The sequence below is a fragment of the Balaenoptera borealis genome (genome assembly GCF_965194805.1).
Source record: "Balaenoptera borealis genome assembly, chromosome: 20".
Lineage (NCBI taxonomy): Eukaryota > Metazoa > Chordata > Mammalia > Artiodactyla > Balaenopteridae > Balaenoptera > Balaenoptera borealis.
Window position 1 is genome coordinate 21,162,316 of NC_138879.1, and position 24,016 is coordinate 21,186,331.

The window sequence follows — 24,016 nt, forward strand, 5'->3', positions numbered from 1 at the left end:
ATCAGAGGCAACATCCAGGACCCAGGGTTTGGCTTTTTATTGACACAAACACAAAGGCAGCTTCGGTAACGGGGTGGGTACACAGAAGTGAAAATCGCACTTCACACATTTAGGCCTCGTTCAGATGATGAAGAGGCTGAGCCCCTCCCCCCACCTCCCACTGGCACTGGCTTGGGCAATAACCCGCCCTAATTCCAGATCCAAGGGCAGAGGGACTTGCACCCCTAGCCCCGGGAAGTCCCCACTTTGGTTCCAGTGGCCCAGGTCCTAAACCCCCGCTTTGACCCCCTGTCCCATCTCCCCACCCATGTAAACAAAGTTTGGGGCTGAGTCTGAAAAGCTGCCTCCCTGCTCTGAGGAGACAGTGGGCCTCCGTGACTACATGGGGAACGTGCTTCGATTTTTACTTTGGTCCCAGAACAAGAGACAGATGGCATCGCCTCTCAGAGCTCTGGCTGGTAAGTGCCACACTTAGCTGCAAGGCTGAGAAAGCTTCCCCGCCTCTTTCGCCTCAACCACCATAGAGAAATGACAGCCCCAGAGACAGGACATGGCACGGGCCCCCGGAGGCTAGGGGCTGGCCCCCCACACACCGGCACACACACAGATTTTTGGCAGTGCTATGGGACTGGGGAGCAGTGAAACCCCAGCTCCAGCAGAACAAGGAAGGCACTGGGGAGGACGGGGGGAGGAGGTGTGAGGCAGGGACCCCCTACACACACAAGCAAGGTTTCCATTGCTAAGGCACTGAGAACAAATCCAGAGAACTCAGTGAAGGGTGAGGGGGCTCCGTGTCCCTCCCCCAGAGTGGTGACCTAGGGGAGCAGGTCTGACTCCCGCCCCTGCTGGAAGAGGCACCCCTGGTGGAGAGTGGCAGAACCCCTGGAGGTGGGAGAAGCCCGATTGTGCTCGAGAAATTGGGGACAAGAGGACGAGGCCTTACAACAAGGTGGGCGCTGGCTGGCCCGGGTTGAGGGGACACTAGGGCGACACAGGGACATGCTGGATTCACACAGATTGGCCCCATATCCTGAGCTGGCATTTCGATTCTTTGGGGAGGTGTGGGGCGGGGGCAGGAGGGGAGACGAGGCGGAGGCGGAAGCACAGGGAACAGGACGGGAAGGGATTGGCTAACCTTGGCACAAAAGCAGCACAGCGAGGCCCGGGGAAAGGGTGGGGGCAGGAAGCGGCCGGCCTCCCTCTGACCCTCCCTGTCCCCTTGGCAGGGCCCAGACATCCAAGTGGTCACTTCCCAACCTCTTCAGAGGGCAGGAAGCGGGGAGGGGGAAGCCCTGACTAAAGAGAAAGAACAGGGCAGGGGAGAGGACATCACCGCAGAGACCTTGGGGGAAAAGAGGGCAGCGCATTGTGATAGAGGATGAACCGCGAGGGTCTGGTGGCCAACAGCACGTGGCTTCCCAGCTTCTCTCTTCCCTGGGCCCTGAGGGTCTCCCAGCCCCTGCCTAGTTCTCCTTCTCCGGCCCAGGCACCAGGAGGACTTTGCCCACGTTCCTCTTCTCCTGCATCTGCCTCATGGCATCCGCCACCTGGAGAGGAAGATAAGACTCTGCTCCCAGCGCCATTCGGCCCGTCCAGGGAGCCAGCCTAAAGGAGTCAGCCCTCCTCCTCCCAGGACTCCTCCCCTAGGGACCCCAGCCTTCACGGGTCCTACCCAGGCCCTCCCTGCAGGGCCATCACACTCACCTTCTCGAAGGACCACACGGAGTCGATGTGCGGTTTGATGTGGCCCTGGTTGTACAGAGCCACGAGGCGGGTCACCACACCGCTGACCAGCTCCACCTCGCCCTCCAGGTAGCCCAGGTGGAAGCCACACACGGCTCGGTTGGCCGGCAGCAGCTGCAGAGCTGTCACGCTGAACTGATTCCACCATGTGCGTGCCACGGCCATCAGGTTCCGCTTGGGGCCCGTTAGCAAGTTGGCCATTCCTGGGGGACGAGGAGACACAGCCCGTGAATCCAGGTGCCAGGCACATCCCTGTGTGTCTGGATCCAAGCTCATCTGCCCCCTGCGGGCCCCTTACAATTATCCATACCGGCGCCCGGGAGTGACAGGAGAACCTCCCACCTGCTGGCTACCTGGCCCAGATGGACTCTAGCCGACTCAAAGATTGCTCTAATCTTTATATATTTGTTTATTTTTGGTGTGAAGTAGTTTCTTTAAATGGAAACGCAACTTGCCCAAGAAGCCCAGGAGGTAGGACAGAGGAAAGCAGACTGGTTGATATTGCATCAGGAATAATCCCCAAACAAGAACACAGAAAGAACACAGAATTTGCTATGACTCATGAACGAGAAGGACAGTAGCTACACCCAGGAGGGAGCAATCTGAATGCAACATCCAGCACCATCCTAACCGTGATGCTTCCTACAGAGCACCGGAGTCTCTGTCCCTTCTGCATTCAAAAGCCCCGGGCCCCTATATCCTACCCCTCAGACCCCACCCTGCTTCCCCTAACTCCCCCCTCCAGCCCCGGCCCACTAACTCACCGTAAGTGACTACTTTGCCCATGGGTTTGAGGAGGTTGTAGCCCTTGGCCGTATCTGCCCCACCTAGAGGGTCCAGGACGATGTCCACTCCTGTCACAAAGTAGGGGGCCCAGGAACAGCATTAGGATCCACAGATCTGGAGACCCCCCTCCCTGTCCCATGCCATCCTACCCCTTCCCACTCCCTGACCCCACCTTTGGGAGAGATCTTCTTGATCTCCTCTACGTAGTCAGTCGTGTGGTAGTCGATGGGGTGTGTGACTCCGTTCTCCTTCAGCACCTCATGCTTGCTGGCTGAGGCCGTTCCGAACACCGTCACATTCTCTACTGTACGGCACAGCTGCACAGCAGCCATACCCACACCCCCTAAAGCAAGACACTTTCATAAGGCGGGGACAGAGTCGTCCAGCCACCACTCTCCATTCTCACCTCTCAAGGATCCAGCCCATCACCTTCATTTTGCCTGGGCTCATCTTGAGGCTCTCTCCCATCATCCCATGTCTAATTTCCAAGATTGAGTATTGGGGGGAGGATGGCTGGCAAGGAGGAGGTGCTGGGCAAGGGCACGTTGCTATGGATAGCACACCAGGCTGGACCCGGTGCCTGAATGTTACCACGGCAACAACACTGCAGAGGCCTCTGGGCACCATAGGCCGAGGCAGCTAGTGTTGCCATGACAACAGTCCAGACAAGCAGCAGGGAAGAGGCCTGGAAGGAGATCTGGGTGGGGTAAGGAAAGGGGATAAATGGAGGGTGCCTGTCACCTGCAGCCATGTGTACCAAGACGCTGTGGCCAGGCCGTAGGTTGCCAAAGTCAAAGAGGACCAGGTAGGCTGTGATATAATTGACCAGCAAGGCAGCAGCTTCTTCAAAGGTCATGGCCTCAGGCATTAGGAAGGTCTGGGCCGAAGGCACAGTCACCTCCTCCTGCCACATGCCTGACCGGATCAACACCATCACCCGGTCCCCTACCTTGAAAAATGGAAAAAGAAACTGAATCACTTTGCTGTACAGCAGAAACTAACACAACATTGTAGATCAACTATACTTTAATTACAAAAAAAGAATGGAAAAAGCGCATCATTCATTCACTCATTCATTCACCCACTGGTAATTTATGACCTTCTACTATGCACAAGGCCCTCTTCCTGGCAATGAAGTAATAGTACAAGCAGCAGCAGTACTCGTGGTAATGGTTATTATAATAACAATAGTAATAATAATATCATCAATAACAATTTATCTTTATTGACTGCTTACCAACGGCCAGGCCCTATTGTAAGTGCTCTACATATAAACACTCAATCCTCACGTCAGCCCCCTGAGGAAGATACTATCTTTATCTCCATTTTACAGATCTTACACTTTATTATTGTGTAAGATCCCTGAATGCAAGAAGCTTACAGTTAGGGCAGCATGAAATATTGGTGAAGAGACCAAACTGCTTTGGTTTAAAAAAAAAATGGGCTCCACTGTTTACTGACACTATGACCTTGGGCAAATAAAAATTATCTAACCTTTTTGAGCCCCAGTTTTCCTATCTGTAAAATAGGGCAGTTAATGAGGATTAAGTAGCAAAAAATCATTCAGTGGTTTTTAGCCTAATGTCTGACACATAGTAAGAACTTTGTAGTGTTAGCTAATAATAAGGACAACAATGACGACAATATCAGAAGCAAGGAGGGGAGGTCACCAATCCAATAACTGAAGGAAGAGGGCCGTATGCTGTAAGGGCCATACCAAAGTGCAGGTAAAGGTCTCTGAGCAGTTAGGGCTGTTACCTCAGGAGAAGTATCTGAGCCACCACTGGGGGCTCAGAAAGAAGCTTCACCCAGAGACTGGGGGGAGGAGTGATGGCCAAGGAGAGCCACACAATCCCACCTACCAGGAAAAGGCATCCCCCCTCCCCTTCCCCACACCCTCAGCCACCTGCACAAGAGCCTCCTTGCAGGAGGGAAAGGGAGCAAAGGAAACAGGACCTTCCCCTCCAGTTTAACAACTGGGGTCAAGGGGAGGACAGGGGAAAGGGGGCAGTCTCCGGAGGAAGGCCTCTCATGGTCCTCTGAAGAGCATGGAGAGGGAGGTGTGGGTGCTGTTCCAGGACAATCCGAGTCTGTCTTGGTCCCTGCCAGGAATGATGGGAATTCTGTACATTAACGAGACTTGGGATCCATGCGGCAGGGGGATGGGACTCCCACACATACCCTTTTTCATGTCCACACTCCACTGAGGAGGAGTACTGAGGGCAGAGTAGGATCTTTCTCTGCAAGCACCGGCCTGAGATGAGGTCTGAGGAATGGAAGCATCCCACCCCAGGACTCAGGACTAGCGGACTCAGAAATAACCCAGGAGAGCTGGGGAAAGTGTAGTGGTCAGTCCAGGTGGTGGCCAGTCGCAGATTTGGCCCAGAACAAGGTCCACTTACCCAGGCTAATGCTCACCCCTCAGCCCATTACAGGGCAGGCCCATGACCCTTCCCCAGCCCAGATATCAGGAGGGAGGGAGGGCTCTCCCCTCTGAATCCAGGCTCTTACATCATATTCTTACCCTGGACAGGATATCCTGTATTTACGAAGCGGAAAGTGTGGGGAGAAGAGGTTAGGTGGTTGGCCTTCAGCAGTAACATGAACTATTACTCCCTCCACCAAAAAAAAAAAAAAATTCTTCTCAGCACCTTCTTAAAGTAGGATTATTTAGAAGTCGGTGGAAAGGGTGGGGCCAGAGCTGACTCCAGGGAGAAGCCCTTTAAGGAGGAAGGAGACGTATGCCTGTACAATAAATCCAAAAATTCCAGCTCTGAGATCTGGGACCCGCAGGTCTGGCAAGAAGAAAGTCTGCAGTTGATGAGTCTCTCTTGCAGGGACCAGATTTGAAAACAAACCCCTAAACAGATGACGTGCAAAGGCCTCACCCCAAGTCTCTCAAAAAGTTGGCCATTTGAAACTCTCCGGTGCCTGGGGCTGTCGCCAAGATTAATGATAAATAAAAAGGAGTCACAGACCGGCAGAGCTGGGCCGACCTGCTCACGGTGCCACACCCCCCTCCCCAGTCCAAACGGGCACCGGCCCGGTTTCTGAGTAGAGGGTCCTCTACGAGAAGACAGAGGTGGGTTCCGCCCAAAGTTCCCAAGGGCAGCCCGGGGTCGTGGTCTGCTGGCTGAGTCACCGGAGGAGATAGTGCAGTCACGGGAGACAGAGAGCCCAAGACAAAGATCCAGACACCCAATCTCGCCCCCCACCCCAACCCACCCCGTCCCCACCCCCACCCCCACCCCCCACCCCCATCACACTGGCAGGATAAGGCCGGTGCGCGGGAGGAGGGGGTGGCAGACTCCCTCTCCTCCATGATGGGCGTGCCTGTCTCTAAGGCCCTGCTCTGGGAGGGGCCGCCTCACACCCCCACAGACCACGGGGCTGCATGTGACTAGGGCTCTGGCACGGCCCTGCGCCCCCGCCCAACCCCGACTACATAGCTCCCTCGCGGGAAAAAGGTACCGACAGTCACTCAGAGTCACAGACCACAATTACCCGCGGAGTGTTTAGTGGGCAAGGGTACAGGATAGGTTTCACGGGTGGTGGGAGGGGGCCGTAAAGGTCATTGTGCGCATGCGCATAGGCTCCTTATTGTTTCCCCACCCACCCAGCACCAGCACCGTTTCGGGGCGGCGGCCACAATTAAAGTGTTTGGGGAGCGGGCAATTACTTCATCTCAACCTCCCACCCCCAAATATAAATTCAGTTCTCCAGGAGCCTCAGAATACAGGCTCCTTTCCTACGTCTTCCATGCCCGTCTACCCGGGTTCGTGCCAGTTTCCCCCCGCTCTGCCACACCTATGGCGCCCGCCCACTCGTGCCCCACTGCCCCTTGGCCTGCGCCGCCTCCCCCTGCCCTGCCCTGCACTGGCCCGCTCACCTTGCGGTCGTTAACTCCCTCTCCCACAGCGATCACCACGCCCGCGCCCTCCATGCCGGGAGTGAGGGGCAGCGATGGCAGCCGGTCGTACAGCCCCTGCCGGGCCATAAGGTCGGCGAAGTTGAGCCCGCAGGCCTTGACGCGCAGCGTCAGCTGGCCGGTCCCGGGGGCCGGGGGAGCGGCCGGCCGGGTCTGCAACTTCACCTTGTCGTAGCCACCGAAGCCGGTGAGCACCAGGCAGCGCAGCGGCGGCGGCGAAGGGGTGACAGGCCCCTCGGAGGCCGCGGGTGGCTGGGCGTCGCCGGCTGCCTCCGCCTTCGGGAGCTGCGAAGAGGCATCTTCTCCAGCCCCTGCCTCGGCCGCCGCCACCACGGTGGCCGCCTCGGCTACCTCTCTCTCGGCGGACATGGCTGGGACGCTCGACGTGCGCGCACAGCTGGACCAAGAGTGCACCGCTGGGGAAGGCGGGGCGCGAGTCAGGACTTGCTAAGGCTGCGGACTCGGAGCGGGCGGGGCGGGGCGCCGGGATGGGGGCGGGGCCTCGAGCGCGGACTTAAAGGGCCAGGGCCACCGTGCAGGTGCGGCGCGAGCGCTGTAAATGGAGAGGAGGTGCTTATTGGGTACGGGCCCACGCGAGGTCCTTCTTGGGATCATGAAGACTGCGAGTTAATTTACTTATTTATTCATAATAATTAAGCTAAAAATATATTAAGGGACAGTCTGAAGGACGATCCCAAAACCTGAGCTTACATCAGATGTGGGGAGCCAGCCACCTGTGGAGCGGAACCCAACCGAGTTGTTCCTCAGGCTCTGACACGACCCATATGAGACCCATTCTTTGCTTGCAGTGGCAAACTTGGAGCAGGGTGACCGAGCCATCTGACTTTGTTAAAGCTCTGTGCTTCAATTGTCCTTTCTGTAAAATGGTGATGGTGTTGCTTGCTCTAGTTAATCTTTACAGGGTAAAGATAAAATTAAATCGAGTATCCTCTATTTAAAGAAGCGCTTTTAAACGGTAAAAGATGCCATGCAAATGCAAAACAGAGGTTTGATTATTGTTAGACTCCGAATCAAGCCTGAAATGACTTTAGAGCTTGTCTCTGGCTCCAGCAGGGCTGTCACCCTGGGCAGTTCTATCTTCCTCTTCTTTGTCCCCGTCTCCGTCTCCCCGAAGCATCCACCAGAGGACGCAGCTTCCCCAAAACTTTCCACCCTGCGCTTGGCTGGAGAAACTCAGTCCTTGCTTCCCTGCTCGCCCGGGCCCGCGGTTAAATCACCGCAGCCCCAGGCCAGGCAGTCCGTTGCCATGGGAACGGAAAGCCAGGGCGTCACCATTGTCCGGGTGGGTGTGTTGGAGTCCTTGCCTATACATCCCCAAGACTCCCTGCCGGGACTTTAGAGTGGGGGAGGGAGACCGAACCAAAAAGACGCCCTTTTTCCCCCTACCTTCTCGCGCCCCCTTCTGTTCAGAAAGTGGATGGCTTCCCCCGCGCGTGTCCGCACTAGCACACCGGCGTTCACGTGTGGTACGCAGAAGGCCCAAGCTTCGCGCTTGTGCAGCTCCCACCCTACCCCTCAGAACTTTCCCCGAACTCTGCCCCTCCCCCATCCCTAAGGAAGTCAACTCAGTCAAATAACCCGGTTCAGCACATCCCAAACCCGAAGGGACCCATTAGACCACACCCGCGCGCTAGAACCCTTCTCCTGGGCCCCTGTTCCCTCGGGGCTCCGCCCCGCTCCCTGGGCCCCGCCCCCAGGCAGCGCGGGGCGGGAGGCGGGGCCGGGGGCGCGGCCGCCGGGCTGGGGGCGGGGCGCAGGGGGGGCCGCGGCCCTGGTCGGGGGCTCGGCGCGGGCCCGAGAGATGCCGGTGTCGGCGGCCCGAGCGGCTGCAGCTGCAGCGGCGGGGGAGGCGGCAGCGGAGCCCGGGAGGGGGGCTGCGCGGGGGGCCGGCGCGTAGCCGGGACTATGGAGGGGCAGAGCGGCCGCTGCAAGATCGTGGTGGTGGGGGACGCGGAGTGCGGCAAGACGGCGCTGCTGCAGGTGTTCGCCAAGGACGCCTACCCCGGGGTGAGGAACCGGCGTCTTGGGAGGGGGGCGCTGAGGCCGCGGGGGTGGGTGACTGGGGCCTGGGGGACGGACGGAAATGGGTGCTGGGGTAACCAGGGATCAGAGAGAGGGGCTTGGAGGACTGGGGAAAGCGTTGGGGTTTCTGAAAGGACTGCAGAGGTTTGGGGTGGGAGGCATTGGGGAGCAGGGTGAGATGAATGGGGTTTGGGAGAACCGGAGGATCCCGGAGGGGGCGCTAGGGGAATGTCGGGGGTCCTGGGCATTGGAGAGGCGAAGAACTAGGGCCTGAAAGGACCGGGAGGGGGTCCGGGAGCCTAGCAGAGATTCCGCTGAGGCAGCCGCTCCCGGGATCTCCCCTTTGCCCAACACCGGACCAACTTGTGTCCTCGGGCTGGGCTGCACGGGGTGTGGGAATGAGGAGGGCATTTGTCTGGGGTGAGGACTGGAGGATCTCATCTTGAGCCATTCGTGTCTGCAGAGTTATGTCCCCACCGTGTTTGAGAACTATACCGCGAGCTTTGAGATCGACAAGCGCCGCATTGAGCTCAACATGTGGGACACTTCAGGTAGCCAAGTCCCTCGGGGTCACCCTGACTTCCAAGGCCCCCACCCTGCTTCCTCCCCGGGCTAGACCCTTAGGCTCCAGGTCAACCCAGCCCATCCATCCTATTCTAGGAGGAAGGAAAATTAATTTTCTGCTTAAAGCCAGGAAAACTAGGCAGAGCTTTCAGAGACACATAGAAACCTTGTCCTGAAGGAGAAAGCCCAGTATCCCATCCCCTCAGCTGGATTCTGCATACCTGGGAAAGTTGGGAAGGAATGGCTTTTATTTTGGAACATGTTTCTTAGGAGATAGGGCTGGGTTTAGGAAAGACATTTAGAATTTCTTTCGGGGGCAGGAAACTGCTTCTCTAGACTGAACTATAGAAATCTGAGATCAAGTCCCGGGAGGGTGGGAGGGCTCTGCCCCGGCCCCTTCCCCTACAAAAAGGGAGGGGTTTTTTGTTTTGTTTTAAATTTTTACTTGGCTCCCCTGGAGAGCTTTAGAAGATGTCTATCAAAGCCCAGAAAGCACATGCAAAATTTTGTGAGAATGTTGAGAGATTTCATGAGCTTCTCAAAGATTCAGAAAAGATTAAGAATGATTACTTTTAGAGAACCCCCTAGAGAAGTGGAGAGCTGTTTTCTGCCATCTAACCTCCCCTCTGTCTACTCCCTTCCTTGGAGAAACACAGACTCCTTGATGGGTATTAATACCTGCTCTTTTCCATTCTCTGCTCAGAATCCCTTGACCAGGATTGCTAAGGTCTCCCATTCCCTTCCAGGCCTTCTGCACACTCAGGACCCTCGTCTGTCCCCTCCCTCCCTGTCTTCTCTCAGGTTCCTCTTACTATGATAACGTCCGGCCTCTGGCCTATCCTGATTCGGATGCTGTGCTCATCTGCTTCGACATTAGCCGACCAGAAACACTGGACAGTGTCCTCAAGAAGGTGGGAGCCTAGGGAAGCAGGACAGCTAGACTGAGGGGGACCAGAAAACACATGGGCCAGGAGGAGGGAATTACAGCTGAGCATGGCCGTCAGGGAGAGTGTGTGTGAAGCTTTCACCCTTCCCAATCCCCCCCTGACTTCCTGGAAATCAGTCCTCAGAGCTGGATATGGCATCTGGGGGAGATGGGGGACAACAGGGAGAAGTACTCAAGGGACTTCTCATCCACCCTCCCCATCTCCTTGGGTGTGGGAGCCCCAGATGGAGGGGATAGGAATGCTGCTGCTGGAGATCAGGAAAGCCCTGTGGTCTCCTCTCCAGGCCCCTATCTCCATGAGAAAAGCCCATGGTGAATGGACAGAAGTCGGCTAAGGCAGCCCCAGTTCCCAGTGAGGGGAAGGGAGGGCGGAATTGGTCTGTTCCCAGGAGCAAATTTGGGAAAGGGGGTGGCAGACCCTTCATGGCCACTGAGGTAGAAGCAGGGCCCCACCCCGGCCCTCTCCGCCCTTCCCTTCTCCCACACCCTTCCTGCTTTCAGCCCAAGCCCACCACTCTCACCTCCTTGCTTACATGGGAGAGCCCAGAGAGGTGCGTGGTTTCTGCATGCTGTGAGCAAGGATTCACCCTGTGCCGCCTTCTACCCCTGCATAACTCTGTTTTCTTCCTCCAAATAGTGGCAAGGGGAGACTCAGGAGTTTTGCCCCAATGCCAAGGTTGTGCTGGTTGGCTGTAAACTAGACATGCGGACCGACCTGGCCACACTGAGGGAGCTGTCCAAGCAGAGGCTTATCCCTGTTACACATGAACAGGTGGGACCCTTGATCTCTGACCTAGTCCCAGCCTAGACCTCTCACCTCTGCCCCTCTCAGCCTCTGATTTGAAAACACCCTATTTGGCTAATCCCTTGCCCTGGCCTCTGACCTGATCCCTTGACCCCCCCCTGCCCTCAGCTTCCCTGCCCCTTGCTGAGCTGCAGGCTACTCCCTGTAACTCTCTCCACTCACTCCATCCTTCCAGGGCACTGTGCTGGCCAAGCAGGTGGGGGCCGTGTCCTACGTGGAGTGCTCCTCCCGGTCCTCTGAGCGCAGCGTCAGAGATGTCTTCCACGTGGCCACAGTGGCCTCCCTCGGCCGGGGCCATAGGCAGCTGCGCCGTACTGACTCACGCCGGGGACTTCAGCGATCTACTCAGCTGGCAGGACGGCCGGACCGGGGGAACGGGAATGGGACCGGAAACGAGGGCGAGATACACAAGGATAGAGCCAAGAGCTGCAACCTCATGTGAAGGGCCCCGTGGGCAGCCTGTGAGGAGGGGAGGTGTAGGCACAGTTGTCCCCCTGCTGGCCCCCAGCCTCCTGACCTCCTGACTCTGGCTGGGACTTTAGGGCGGGCGAGTGAGCAGTTCTCCTGGGCAGGGAAGCTGGAGGCAGAAGGGTACCCCCATTCCCCACATCCTCATTCAGCTCCTCTCCAAGGCAAGTTGAGGGAACTAGCAGAGCAGGCATCTGGGCTGGAAGCTGGGATGGGGCCAGGGGGTTGGGGAAGCTGGCATCAAGCAGTGACCTTGGTTGAGTCTCAATATATGAAGGGTGCCTTCCCTCCCCACCTTCAGTTCCCATATCCTAGTCCTGGCTTCCTTCCCCAAGGAAAGTTTCCATTCTCTGACCTTCCCTCTTCCTCTCCTCTCACTTCTACAGCTGTTCTCGCTCATCCTAACCTCCAGGCAACATGCACTAAATTAAAAAGCAAGTTGAGAAGCCTCTCCCCCGATTTACCCACCAGTCTTAGCTCCCTCCCTCCCTTCCCCCAAGAGTCCCCAAATAAAGCCCATGTCCATGGAAAACGACTGTGGCTTTAGTTTTGTTGCTTTCTAAAAAACCAATCTGTCTACCAGTCTCTAGCAGCAGGAGGGAAAGTTAGACTTCAGTAAGAACTTCCCTGTCGATGCCCACAGATGGACCAGAGGAAGAAGCTATGGGTTGGATCAGCAGTGTCCTTTTAGGAGCCAGAGGTGGGAGAGAGAGATATCTTGGGAATATTCATGTCAGTTAATGAGCCAGACAATCCTAAAGCCGTTAGGGGGTTTTAAAGTGGACTGATGTGCAATTCATTACTCAGCCCAACTGGGGCCCCCTGCTAATGTGGGAAGGGTCCTGCTGAAGTGGTCCAGGCCCCTTGCTCACCATGTCCAGCCCCAACTTGGAATCTGCCGGTGCCCTGGGAGCTGTGGGTGTAGGGAGGGCATCAAAAGCCTCCACATCAGCGTGACCCTTTACAGAGTGGTTTCCCAAGGGAACAGTAGTTTGATTCTGGGGTCTCCTTGGAGGCTGGGGCAGGGGCTCTCTCCCTCTTTCCATCCTGAGCGCCTTGATGATTTTGGAGGGAGCACAAGATGTGAGTTGAGGGTCACACCTCCCCAACCCCCTACAGAAGGAAAGACAGTGGAGGGGCCAGCCAGAGCACTTGTTGTCAGGAAAGACAGTGCTGGTCTGTTTTCTCCGGAGTCTGGTTTCACATTGTCCTGTATTCCCTCCCTGGCTCTGATCCCACTGGCCTCTTTTCGGTGACATTCTCCCCCAGGAACCATCCATGGCTCTCCCCTCCCCCAGCCCCAGCCAGTTCTTCAGACACACTCTGGGAGAGAGCACAGACCTTACCCTCCCATCTGCTGGGATCCCCACCTAATTCACAGCCCATCTTTCCCTCATTCATTCAGCAAATGTATACTGAGCACCAACTGTGTGCCAGACACTGGCTTGGGATTCTGAAAGGACCAGTCTCTGTGCTCTGGAGGCCAGCCCGGTGGGGAAGAGAGGTACCCCAGGTGTGATGGTTCCTTGGTTGTGGAAGCTCCTTACAGCCTCAGAAGCCCATCCTCTGAACCAGGTCCTTGAGGGTTGAAGAGGAGTTTGCCAGGCAGGGAAGGGGTAGGAAAGGCACTCTGAGCAGAGGGTACAGCATGTGCAAACACGTGGAGATGAGGAAGAGCATGGCACGACTGGGGCTGCCATGGCAGGGAGAGCGGAAGACAAGGCTAGGAAGGTACAGGGGGGCTGCTGCAGGGCCCACAAAGGAACCAGGGCTTCATTCTGAGGATGTGAGGCAGCATGAGGGATTTCAAGCAGAGAATGAAGGGACCAGATTTGGTTTTTGGATAGATGGTTATCTGGATGAGGTGATGGGGGGCTGGGGTGGGGGTGGGGTGGGGGGCGCAGGGAGGGCGTCTAGGGGGTTTGGCTCTGTGATGTGTCATTTAAAATAGCTTCTCCCTCGGGACTTCCCTGGCGGTTCAGTGGTTAAGACTCTGCGCTTCCACTGCAGGGGGCACGGGTTCAGTCCCTGGTCAGGTAACTAAGATCCTACATGCCAGGCAGTGTGGCCAAAAAATAAATAAATAAAATAGCTTCTCTCTTCCCTATGCCAGGGCCCAGTCTTGAGAGGAAAGGAAATCCCCACCCACTCCTGGCTCATCAAACACTCCTTATCCTCCCTCTTCCTCCAAGACCCTGTCCTGGTCCATCTCAGCCAATCTCCTCAAGGATTCTGGGACAGCTTCAAGGGCACCGGGCACCCTACCCTTTTAAACTGAGACCTGGTTAGGGGCTGACTCCAAGATCCCCTGCAAGGATACTGAGTCCTGGATTGAGGGTGCTGGAGAGTGCTGGGGCTCAGCTAGGTGGATCTCAGTCTGGTCCCAGAGGCCTGACCCTTCCCCCACAGGGGCCTGACATACCACTGTCTTGGGATTTTTGTCTGTGGCTTCTCATCTCCACTTTGGACTTTGGTACAAACCAGGCTCAAAGTACGGAGTGTTTGCACCCCCTCTCTTCTCCCAACCTCCCTCTCCTGCCATGCTCAGGGAATGCAAACACATTTAAATATTTGCCTAAAACAAACATAATTAGGAAGATAAATCAGCTGGAGGAACCCCCAAAGTTTAATACATTTCCAGTACCACCGGGAACAGATTTTGGTCCCCTCTGCAGGTCTGGGTTGCCAGACGTTTTATTTCCACAGAGCGGGCTGTGCCTCTGGGCTGAGGAGCCCAAAGGGTGAGAGGAGGGAATGGGGCTGTTCCTAGATCTTCAAAGGCCCCTGCAGGCTGGAAGGAGGGGACCTTCCGCCACCCCATCCCAGATGCAGGAGTCAGACCCAGCTTCCTCCTCTGCAGCTGTTTCCCCCACAAATTGGACACCCCTTTGGGAAACAATGTAGCCTCGTTAATCATTTAATGAAATAAACAACTAATCACATTGTGATGCTGCCAGTGTTTCTTAACCTCAGCAATCAGCCTGCCCTGGAGGGAGGAGGGGGAAGGAAGGAATGGGTTAGGGGTTGGGGTCTTGGTCTAACAAACACCTGAAATGCTTCAGCTGACAGAGGGTCATCCCCTTATGACTCCAGCCTTTCCAGGAGGGACAGTCATGAAAAGCGCTTGATATTTGGAGGCAGAGGTCCGAGGGCCTGGGTCCTAGCTCTGCTGCTTCCTCCCTGGGGAGCCTTTAGTGAGGCCCTGCAGGCGTCTGAACCTCAGTTTTCACACTTGGAAAAGGGAGCTGATTGCCACATCTGCCTCACTGTGTTGCTGAGGAGGATTCAGAGAGGAAAAAGGATGTCGAAAAGTTGTTTGACCCTTTAAAGGGGGCTGAACTGATATTGACCTTTATTCTTTACAACGTGCACATCCAGGCTTGAGTGCCTCTGAACTAGGCCTGATGGAATAAGGAAAGGCTTCTTGGAGAGGGCCTCTTGTGCTGGGATTCAGAGTGGAGGAAGGCCAGAAGACAGGAAGGGGCAGGTCAGGTGTCTCGTCCCCATACCTATCCTGAGGGCTAGAGAGAGAGGTCTAGCGACTCCTCCAAAGGATGTCCTCTGTTCCCCATTTTTCTGAACTCCCCCCATTACCTTTTCTGAAGTCTGGGTGAGGGCACCAGGTTGCCATAGTGACCCCAGTCCCGATACACGCAGACTGGTCCTGCAGGCTGAGGGAGGTGGGGGGAAGGGGTCATGTCCCGCAGGTTCCCGGTGGACACCAGGACCCCGGCAGGCAGTCCTGGTACAGTCGTCCCCTACACTACTCTCTCTTCCCCAGGAAAGGGGTTCAGCTCTTCTGAGTATCCCCCCCTCCCTCTCTGCCAACAAAGGAGTTTCTTCTACACAGTGCAGCCCCTCTCCCCCCTTTCCCCCTTTCAGCTGGGTTCCCAGGTCTCTCTCCATTTCTAGCCAATCCCCTACTCCCTCTCCTCAAGGCTGGGGGTGAGGGTCAGAGAGAGGGGAGGCTCCAGGTCCAGGCATGTGGGGTGATTCCCAAGCAGCTACCCCGGCCAGCAGCCAAAGAGACAAGAGGGACACGTACATAAGTGCCCCTCCCCCCAAGAAAATGCCTCTGCTGTTGACTCCTAAATAACAGATGTCTGTCTGCATATTAATGAGATTGGACGAATAATTGGTGAGTTTTTCATTCAGTGTCAGAATGAACCCAGAGGCCTTATGTTCATGCACACAGACACCCACTCACTGACTCTCCCCTTCCCCCAGAGCACAATGAGACAGAGGCAGTTGCTGGCAAGCTTGAACCACAAAGGGGAGGGGCAGACAGGGAAGTGGGAGGGGGCGTCAGCAGGAGGGAGACTGCCACCGTCTGGGTCTGTCAGGTTTCTCCCTCTTGACTGCTATCTCCCCAGTCCCCCACTCCCACCAGGGGCAAAAGCTTGCATTTGTGAGATTTCACCACCATGCAGAAGGGGCCCAGAGGAAGGTGGGAGCCTGAAGGTAGGGAGGGGGGAGGCAGGTGCTGCCCAGAGAGGAGCAACAAAGCAGTGGCCTCCTTCAGCAAGGTTGTTACCTCCCATGAGCCTGGAATCAGGGGGCCCTTACCCTGCTTAGCCCCTGTGCCTGGGTGTGAGGTGGAGATTTTTGAGTCAGATAGCTGCCATCTGCCAGCTGGGTGCTCTTGTGCAAATTACCCAACCTCTCTGAGCTTCTCATTTTCCCGTCTCCAAGAACACCACCTGGCAAGACTGAAAGGAAGAAATGAGATAAAATGTGTCATGTGTCTGTCTTAGTGCCTGGTTTACAATAGGCCCCCACACATATTTGTTTTCTCCCCACCTATCCCCAAAACACACCAAGACAGTTTCAAAATTGCTGCCTCTCCTGCCAGACACACGCTCGTTAGCGCAGGGGCGAATTAGAAGTTTAGTAATTATCCTGGCTGCTTAGAAACCTGGGGGTAAAAATACAGAGAGGAGCAGGAACAGAGAAAGAGATTAGATAGACACAGGAGAGAGAAGTGATGGAACCCAAGGCCTGGAACAGAAGGAGAGACCACAGAGATACAGAGCCGCAAGCTGGGACTGGAGAAGGTACTGCAAGCCAGTGGAATGAGCCCTGGAATGAGAGTCTAGAATCTACACTGTAGATTCCAGAAGCCCTGGCTCTGCCATGCTCGCTGTTTGACCTTAGCAAGTCTCATCCCCTCTTAGCATCTTAGTCTCCTCATCTGTAAAATGAGGGGTTGATTTGCTCTCTGGGTCCCTTCTCACTGTGTGAGAACAGGAGTCCCAGTGGCAGCGGGTTGGTGGGGGGAGCAGGGGAGAGGAGGCAGGATCGCCCCCGCCACCCCCCCCCCCAGCAACTTACTATGGCCCATCAGTCACTCTTGCTCTGTGTCCTCCCTCCCTTGGTAAATAGATCTGCTGCGCCAGCAAACAACTGTCCATTGTGTCCTAATGAGGGACGAGCAGGGAAAACCAATCACTTATGATGCAAATGAGCGGCGGCTGCGGCCTCCTCGCTTTCACTGAGTGCCTCTCTTCAGCGCTGCCCCAGTTGGGCCTTTCTCCTCAGCCCCAGTTCCCATCTGGTCCTGGAGGAGGAGGGGGCAGGCCCAGACTGCCCTTCCCATTGTCGTTCATTGCCACTCCCGGCAAGGGGGCTCTACCCTCACAGCTTCCTTGAGGCCCAGCTTCTCTCCCCACCCACAAAGAGCTCCCAGGGCAGCTCAGTTTTTGTTTTGTTTTTTTTGTTTTTTTTTAATTATTTATTTATTCATTTATTTAATTTTTGGCTGCATTGGGTCTTCGCTGCTGCACGCGGGCTTTCTCTAGTTGCAGTGAGTGGGGGCTACTCTTTGTTGCGGGGCGCAGGCTTCTCATTGTGGTGGCTTCTCTTGTTGCAGAGCACAAGCTCTAGGCGCGCGGGCTTCAGTAGTTGTGGCACACGGGCTTCAGTAGTTGTGGCTCGCGGGCTCTAGAGTGCAGCCTCAGTAGTTGTGGCGCATGGGCGTAGTTGCTTCGCGGCATGTGGGATCTTCCCGGACCAGGGCTCGAACCCGTGTCCCCTGCATTGGCAGGCGGATTCTTAACCACTGCGCCACCAGGGAAGCCCCCTCAGTTTTTGTTTTTAATTAAGGTGAAATTCACATAACATAAAATGAACCATTTTAAGGTGTACAATTCTGTGGCATTTAGTGCATCCACACTGTTGTGCAACCACCACCCCTTTGGGCGTGGGCATCATGCCCCTCTGCCCGTCTCCACACCCTACAAGCTCCAGTGGCACGGGGAAGCTGCGGAGGCCTCAGCAAAGGGTCGAGGAGTAATGGAGGTTGGTGTTGGGCTAAAGGCTGAGAAAAGCCCAGAGCTGGCCTGTGAAGAGGACAAGGCCTGCTCTTTAGGATGGAGCCCAGGGAGAAAGCTCGGGCTTTGGTGGGAAGGGAAAGATCATCACTGCTTTCCCCAGCACAGCCCTGGGGCCACATCTTTAGGAAATGGCCTCTTGAATTGCTGTAGAGATTTTTTTTCCTTAATTTTTCTGACATTTGGTTGGAAACCAGAGGAGGTTCCAGCACAAATCTTGGCTTCCATGGCTTTCAGAGTCTCTGTGCACTTAGGGATGGCCCCACCAGCAGGCGTCTCACCTTGGCAGCTGTGGAGCGCCATGAGACAGCCCCCAAAGCCCTTTGCCTCCAGGAGAGACCTCTCCTCACCAAGCCCCAGGCTTCACCAAGGGAAGATTTTCTACCCACTTGGCACTAGTTTATTGCAGAAGTCCTATAGCCTAACAACTGGGAAGACCCACATAAGTTGTAATTTGAGTTTCTCTTGCCATTTGGTCTTAGATTGTTTTCAAAAGATGGCAAACATCTGCTTACCTGTGTGTCTGTGTTACCTTTGGATTCACCTCTTTTTCCCTCCTCCCTAATTTGGGACATGTAGTAATGCTTTAAACAAACAAACAAAAAAACCCACAAAAACTCTTCTGGAAGTAACCAGTGCCAACTGCTGCAGAATAGCAGAGAAAAAACTTTACAGGGTCACAAACTTTCTTTTATCTTCTCTGGCCCCTACCCCCACTCAACTGGAGTCCACACTCCCTCTCTCAGACAAGACACAGCCCAGACACCATAATGAGAGCATTTTCATCTTGTGTTCTAATGAATAGGGAGTCCTGGGCTAGTCAGCTCCAGGTCTGCCATCAATTCACTGGGTGACCTTTGACCAGGTCCTGGACCTGTTTTGTTTTTGCTTTTGTTTTTTTTGCTGTGCGGCTTGGCTCACGGGATCTTAGTTCCCCAAACAGGAACTGGACCCAGGCCGTCGGCAGTGGAAAGCATGCCAAGTCCCAACAACTGGACCGCCAGGGAATTCCCGTGGACCTCAGTCTTATTACCTATAAAGTGGGGATAACAATCTCTACCCTAGTGGCCTCCTAGGGAACAAGCAAGGAGAGAGAAATAATGGTTGTGCCAGGGCTTTGAACTTGCAAAGAGATTATCATGAGCATCCTAATTATTTCTCCAGTGATGGCAACATAGCAGTTTATCTATCTTGAGTATCTAGCCTGGAGGAGGCCCTGCTGGAGGACACATGGAGAGGGGAAACACCTTCTCTGTCTGCGTGGGTGTTGGTTTGATTCATCACAAAGCAGTAGGCTTCATGATAGGCAAAAGAGAATCAAGGAGGAAATCTGTAGGTGTGGGCTTAGAAGAGGAAGAGTGATTCTTGGACGTTTAGATCTCTGGTACTGGTTTTGGAGTAAATTTGGGTACTAGAAAAACGGGTGGGAGGGATTGAAAGGAATTAGCACTCTCAGTGGCAGAACATGGCTTGTTTTCCAGGACTAAAGTTCTTGAGGGTGGGGCTAGCAGCTGGATAAGGCCTTTACTCAATGCGTCCATTCATTCATTCTTTAACTCTTGAATTCAGCAAATATTCATTGAGTACCCAACAAGGTGTCTGCCAGGAACAGAGCTGGGTTATAACAAAGATAAAATGATACTAATCCTACCCATAAGGACCTTCTAGTCAAATAGAGACAATAGAGTATGTATGAAATAACTTACTGAGGGAAGAAGGTATCATAAATAAAGCAAAGCTTCTGGGATGCTCAGAGCGGGGAGATTCTGGCCTGGAAGTGGGGAGGGCTCTGTGGAGGAGGTGGGGTGGGCAGTATTGGGGCCTGCAGAGATGGCAGAGCAGGACTCACTGAGGACAAGCCAGAGTGTGAGCAAAATCTGTGGGTCCCCATATTTGGTGGCCAGGGTGCCTGAAAGGAAACAGCACTGTGAGGCACTGGTGAGGATGGATTTTGGCTTAGAAGGGACAGCCTGAGGAGACTGGGTGGGTCAGAGAAATAGATCCTTAGAAGATTCTCCCAAATCTTCTTCTGGATCCTCCCCCTAATTCTGCTAGTTGGGGGCGCTTAACTGGGACTTCTGGAATCTCCTGGCTTTTCACCTGGCCAAATCCTACCCAAGAGCCAGCTTGAGAGGCTTTGCCCCTTATACTAAGCCAGTGGTTCTCAAACTTGAGCTTGTTTCAGAATCACAGATTGCTGGCCCCATGTCCGGTTTCTGATTCAGTAGGTCTGAAGTGAGGCCCTGGAACTCGCTAACAAGTTCCTAGACTACGTCGTTAGCCCCCACTCCCATTCCCCATCAGGGGACCATGCTTTGAGAATCACTGCATTAAGCTGCATGTCAAAATGCCTTAGCACTCTGGGTGCCGACACTAAGTCTCAAAGCTCTTGTTTGTTGGCCCCCATGGGGAGGCGTGAGGTGCCTCCACAGCAGGCAGAGCCCACCACACAGCCCACAAGGGGCTTCTGAACCAGAAGACACAATTCTGCAAGGGTTATCGGTGGCCTCCTTGCTCCACCCATTGAATAGCAAGCGCCTCCTCCCTCCCTTCCACACCCTAGCATACACAGAGTCCACTACGAAACTGGGCACGAAACTGGGCACGTAGTCGCCCCCTCAGTCATTAACCTTGTTATCACCTCCTAGGACTGGTTCCCAGCACAGTTGAGCCTCACACAAATCTTTGTTTGCATCAAAGTTTTGCCACCTCCTTTTGTGGTGTGATCGTGGGCAAGTTGCTTGATCTCTCAAAGTGCCATTTTCCTCATTGGTAAGTTGGGAATAGCGCCTGGCACTTAGGAGTGTGGCACATGACAGTCGCTTATTATTATTGTTGTTGCTCCTGAGAGCTGGCAAGATCGATGGTCCACAGACCCCATTTCTCTTCCTTTTTAATTGAGTCATCTCCCACCTGCCTCCTGTTTTGCCCTCCTTGGGCCTTTCCTGTCATCACTCTGTGTCTCCCTGCTTTTCTCCCTCCAGGCCAGCTTTCTCTTCTCCCCTCACAGGGCCCGCCGGGTGGCCGACTCGACTCTCGCTGAGTAAAGATTGTCTGTACCTTGATCTCCATCAGTCAATAAAGGTAAATTACAAAATCATTTGTTTTACTTGTTCTCATTACCTGGAGGGCTGTCTGAAATTGCCTTTCTTTGGAAAGCCACATTTGCATATCTCTATGCTGGAGTCAAAAGCTGCAGCTGTGGTTTCACTGCAATTTAAATATTAATAAAACCTCCTAAACCTCTAGCTGTTGTTTTAAGCAGTCTGGCTCTTCTGCTCCTAGGTTGCTAATATAATTTAGTCTTTGTCCTTTGCTTTGTATTTGTTTAAAGAGCCATTCTGGAGTCAACTGGAGCTAGCTGCTACAACTTTGTAGATAAGAACCACTCACCAGCATGGGAACCTTAGTTTTCCTTAACAGGCCCAAGATCTTCCTAGAGACAAAAGAATAGACCGTAGGTAACATTTTATACCAATTAGCAGCCCCTTACACTAAAGCCAGTGGTTCTCAAACCTGAGCTTGCTTCAGAATCACAGACTGCTGGGCTCTTCCCCTAGTTGTGATTCAGTAGGTCTGGAGTGAGGCCCTGGAATCTGCATATCTAACAGGTTTTGCCTGCCCCCCCCCACCCCCCACCCCATTCCCCATCAGGGGACCATGGTTTGAGAATCACTGTCCTAACCTGCACGTTAAACTGCCTTATCATTCTGGGCCCCTGAAACTAGGTCTCCAGAGCTCTTGTTTGCTGGCCCCCATAACGTGCAGGGAGTCTCTCCTGTTTTTCCATTTCTTCCAGCCCCTCAAACCATTACTTAGATTTTCCTGATCGTTGAGACTCATTTCAGGATCTGCTTCCTCCTGTACCTCCCCAATCCCTGCTCTCCACAGTTCTCCTTAATTTTCTATTTGCCCAGATCCATTTCTTTAATTTTCTCCTTGGTATGGGCAGATTTAAAGCCTGTTGGAGGGAGCTAGGCATCCCTGAAGTACGGTACAGGGGCCTCTGGCTCAGCCATTTTACAGCCCTTGATAAGCAAGCTCCCACAGTCCCTGGCCGGTGAGCCCCATTCTCTCTCAGGTTCTGCGGGTAGATCTGCAGCTCCCCCTCACCCTGCCCTGCTCTCCTCACCGCCTGTCTGGGGCTGCCCTTATCTGCTCCTCGCAGCCTTCACAGGATACACTCTGGACGGCCTGGCTCCTTCCGCTCCAACCCCCCAACGCTGATTCCTTTCTTCTTCCCCTGCACGTTTCTGAGCCGATACTTTGTGGATGATCCTGGTTGCATTTTTTGGGAGGGAGATAATCTATGAGCTCTTCTCTAGGCCCCCCTCCCTGCGCCTGCATGATAATCCCTCCTCTTCTCCTTCTTTCCAGCTTCTTTGCAGAAGTTCATTTCGTGAAATGAGATAAAGGCAGTACAGGAACTAGTTCCCAAAATGCAGCTGTGCCCAGAATGCGCCGAAGACTGTGGGATGGAAAAGCGGGAGGATATCTTAAAGCCAGAGGTCAAAAAAGCAGGTAGCTTTACTCCATCTTCAGATAAGGCTCTTAAGCTCTGCCAAGCATCCTGAGGCCAGGGCCAGAAGCTGACTTCCGGGAGAGGTTATGCAGAGCTGGAAAAACAGACTGGGTGGACATTTGTTGGGAGACCTTGAGAGACAATTACAGAAAACTTCTAAATGTGTCTTAGTTGTCTCTGCTTTCACCCAGGATTCCTGGGGAGGCAGGATGTACTACATAGATGTTGCTTTTCCTATTAACCCATCAGTGATGGGGGCAGCAGGATGAGGCCTAGCTTATCCGCAGGGTCCAGTAAGCCATGGCTTGTCACTGGAAATGAGACATTTTTGACCGAAGACTGGGAAGCACTTGCTTCTTGCCTGCCTTTATGGACTCCCTGCCAGGTGGACAGGAAGCTGGCGTGGGCCCGAGAGAGGTCACCCTGAGAGAGGTCACCCCGAGGGCAAGGCTGAACTGGCAGGTCCTGACAGCTGAAAGATAAGAAACCCTAAGCTGGGAAGCTGGTTGGGAGTGGACAAAACAAGTAGCCGTGATCCAAGCCTGTAAATCTCCTTGCCCAGGGCTGCTTTCCCAGGGAGAGGTGCCGCTTGGAGGCAGGAGCTTTCCACCGCCTCCCACCACAGGCCACAAAGCCAGAGAGTGCTAGTTCCCCTCCCAGTCCGCTCCTCTCCCCAAATTCCCTTGAGGCTTGAACCAGTGCCTTCTGACCTGGGGTCAGTGACTGATGCAGGTGGAAAGCTGAATGATGGGATGGAAAGGGCATGGGTTTGGATCTTCGCGTTGTCATTTATTAGCTGTGCAAACTCTGAGCAAAATCCTATATTTCCAGTTCCTATTCTTCAAATGAGGTGACAAATACACACTTCACAGAGCTGTGATGAAGACTAAATGAGATAAAAATGTAATAATGGCAGTTAGTTCCATTTTCTCTACTTCTCCCCTCACCTACCCACCACCCTCCTTAAAAATAAGGCAGTATTGAATTGTGCAAGGATTTCATCCTCTTTGCCTCAAAGAGAATTCCAATCTCTGAACAGAGTAAAGACCAACAAAAGATGATACAGACTGTTAGCAGTGGATTAAGCATGTTAAACAGGAGTGGTTGTCAGAATTCCAAAGACGTCCTCCCTAGATTTCTGGCCCCGGCATTATTCAATCAAACACTAAGCTAGGTAATGCTGTGAAGGGACTTTGCAACTGTAATTATGGTCCTGGACCTTATGATAGGGAGATCACCCTGGATTACCTGGTGGGCACAATCTCACCACTTGAGCCCTTAAAAACAGAAATTTCTTTGGCAGGAGTTAGAGAGATGAGGCAGAAGGGGAAGTCAGAGAGATTCCAAAAGTGAGACGGATTTGATCAGCCATTGCTGGCCTTGAAGATGGAGGTATGGGGTCATGAGTCCAGAATGTGGGTGGCCTCTAGAAGCTAAGGATGACCTCTGGCCGACAGCCAGCAAGGAAACAGAGAGCTTAGTCCGAGGAGTGCAAGGAACAATTCGGACAATGTGAAATGAGCTTGGAAACAGATTCATCCCCAGGGCCTCCAAGAAGGAACACAGCCCTGACCTGCTGGCACCTTGATTTTGGTCTTATGAGACCCGAAACAAAGAAACCAGTTGAGTCAACTTGGACTTCTGACCTACAGAACTGTGAGATAATAAATGGGTGTAGTTTTAAGCCACTAGATATGTGACAATTTGTTATGGCAGCAATAGAAAACAAATATAATAAGGTTTTGAAGTCCCCTTGATAACCCTAGGAGGTAGGTACTATTATTATCCCCGTTTTACAGATGAGGAGATGAAAGTACAGTGAGAAAAGGCTCTTAGAAAGTCTGCAGGTGTGAGCCTTCAGAACAGTCATACTTGGTGGAAG

General features: G+C 54.0%; 2 protein-coding genes across 3 annotated transcripts; one reads left to right on the top strand and one right to left on the bottom strand.

Annotated features, from left to right (window-relative positions):
• Positions 1-22: 22 nt before the first annotated feature.
• On the bottom strand, positions 23-6,902 carry VAT1 (vesicle amine transport 1). 2 transcript variants are annotated; one of them, XM_082372856.1, is made up of 7 exons: positions 6,419-6,902; positions 5,054-5,068; positions 3,271-3,478; positions 2,702-2,872; positions 2,508-2,597; positions 1,705-1,946; positions 23-1,547 (listed from the first exon to the last, which is right to left on the bottom strand). In XM_082372856.1, the coding sequence occupies exons 1-7, from the start codon at positions 6,824-6,826 to the stop codon at positions 1,464-1,466; spliced, it is 1,218 nt and encodes a 405-aa protein (XP_082228982.1). In that variant the 5' UTR covers positions 6,827-6,902; the 3' UTR covers positions 23-1,463. The 2 variants fall into 2 exon arrangements, with proteins under 2 accessions (XP_082228982.1, XP_082228983.1); XM_082372857.1 differs by lacking the exon at positions 5,054-5,068 and having other exon boundaries at positions 6,419-6,900.
• Positions 6,903-8,329: 1,427 nt separating this feature from the next.
• Positions 8,330-11,818, top strand: RND2 (Rho family GTPase 2). The gene is made up of 5 exons (XM_082372867.1): positions 8,330-8,485; positions 8,964-9,051; positions 9,866-9,975; positions 10,648-10,782; positions 10,991-11,818. Exons 1-5 carry the CDS (start codon positions 8,384-8,386, stop codon positions 11,255-11,257), a joined length of 702 nt encoding a protein of 233 aa, XP_082228993.1. The 5' UTR covers positions 8,330-8,383; the 3' UTR covers positions 11,258-11,818.
• The last annotated feature ends 12,198 nt before the right edge of the window (positions 11,819-24,016 follow it).

Coding starts and splice junctions, on each gene's coding strand:
- VAT1 (XM_082372856.1), bottom strand. CDS start 6,826: ATGTCCGCCGAGAGAGAGGTAGCCGAGGCGGCCACCGTGGTGGCGGCG. Junction 1,947..2,507: donor GGGCAAAGTAGTCACTTACG/GTGAGTTAGTGG, acceptor CTCGTCCCCCAG/GAATGGCCAACTTGCTAACG. Junction 1,548..1,704: donor CCGTGTGGTCCTTCGAGAAG/GTGAGTGTGATG, acceptor CTTCCTCTCCAG/GTGGCGGATGCCATGAGGCA.
- RND2 (XM_082372867.1), top strand. CDS start 8,384: ATGGAGGGGCAGAGCGGCCGCTGCAAGATCGTGGTGGTGGGGGACGCG. Junction 8,486..8,963: donor CCAAGGACGCCTACCCCGGG/GTGAGGAACCGG, acceptor TCGTGTCTGCAG/AGTTATGTCCCCACCGTGTT. Junction 9,052..9,865: donor CAACATGTGGGACACTTCAG/GTAGCCAAGTCC, acceptor GTCTTCTCTCAG/GTTCCTCTTACTATGATAAC.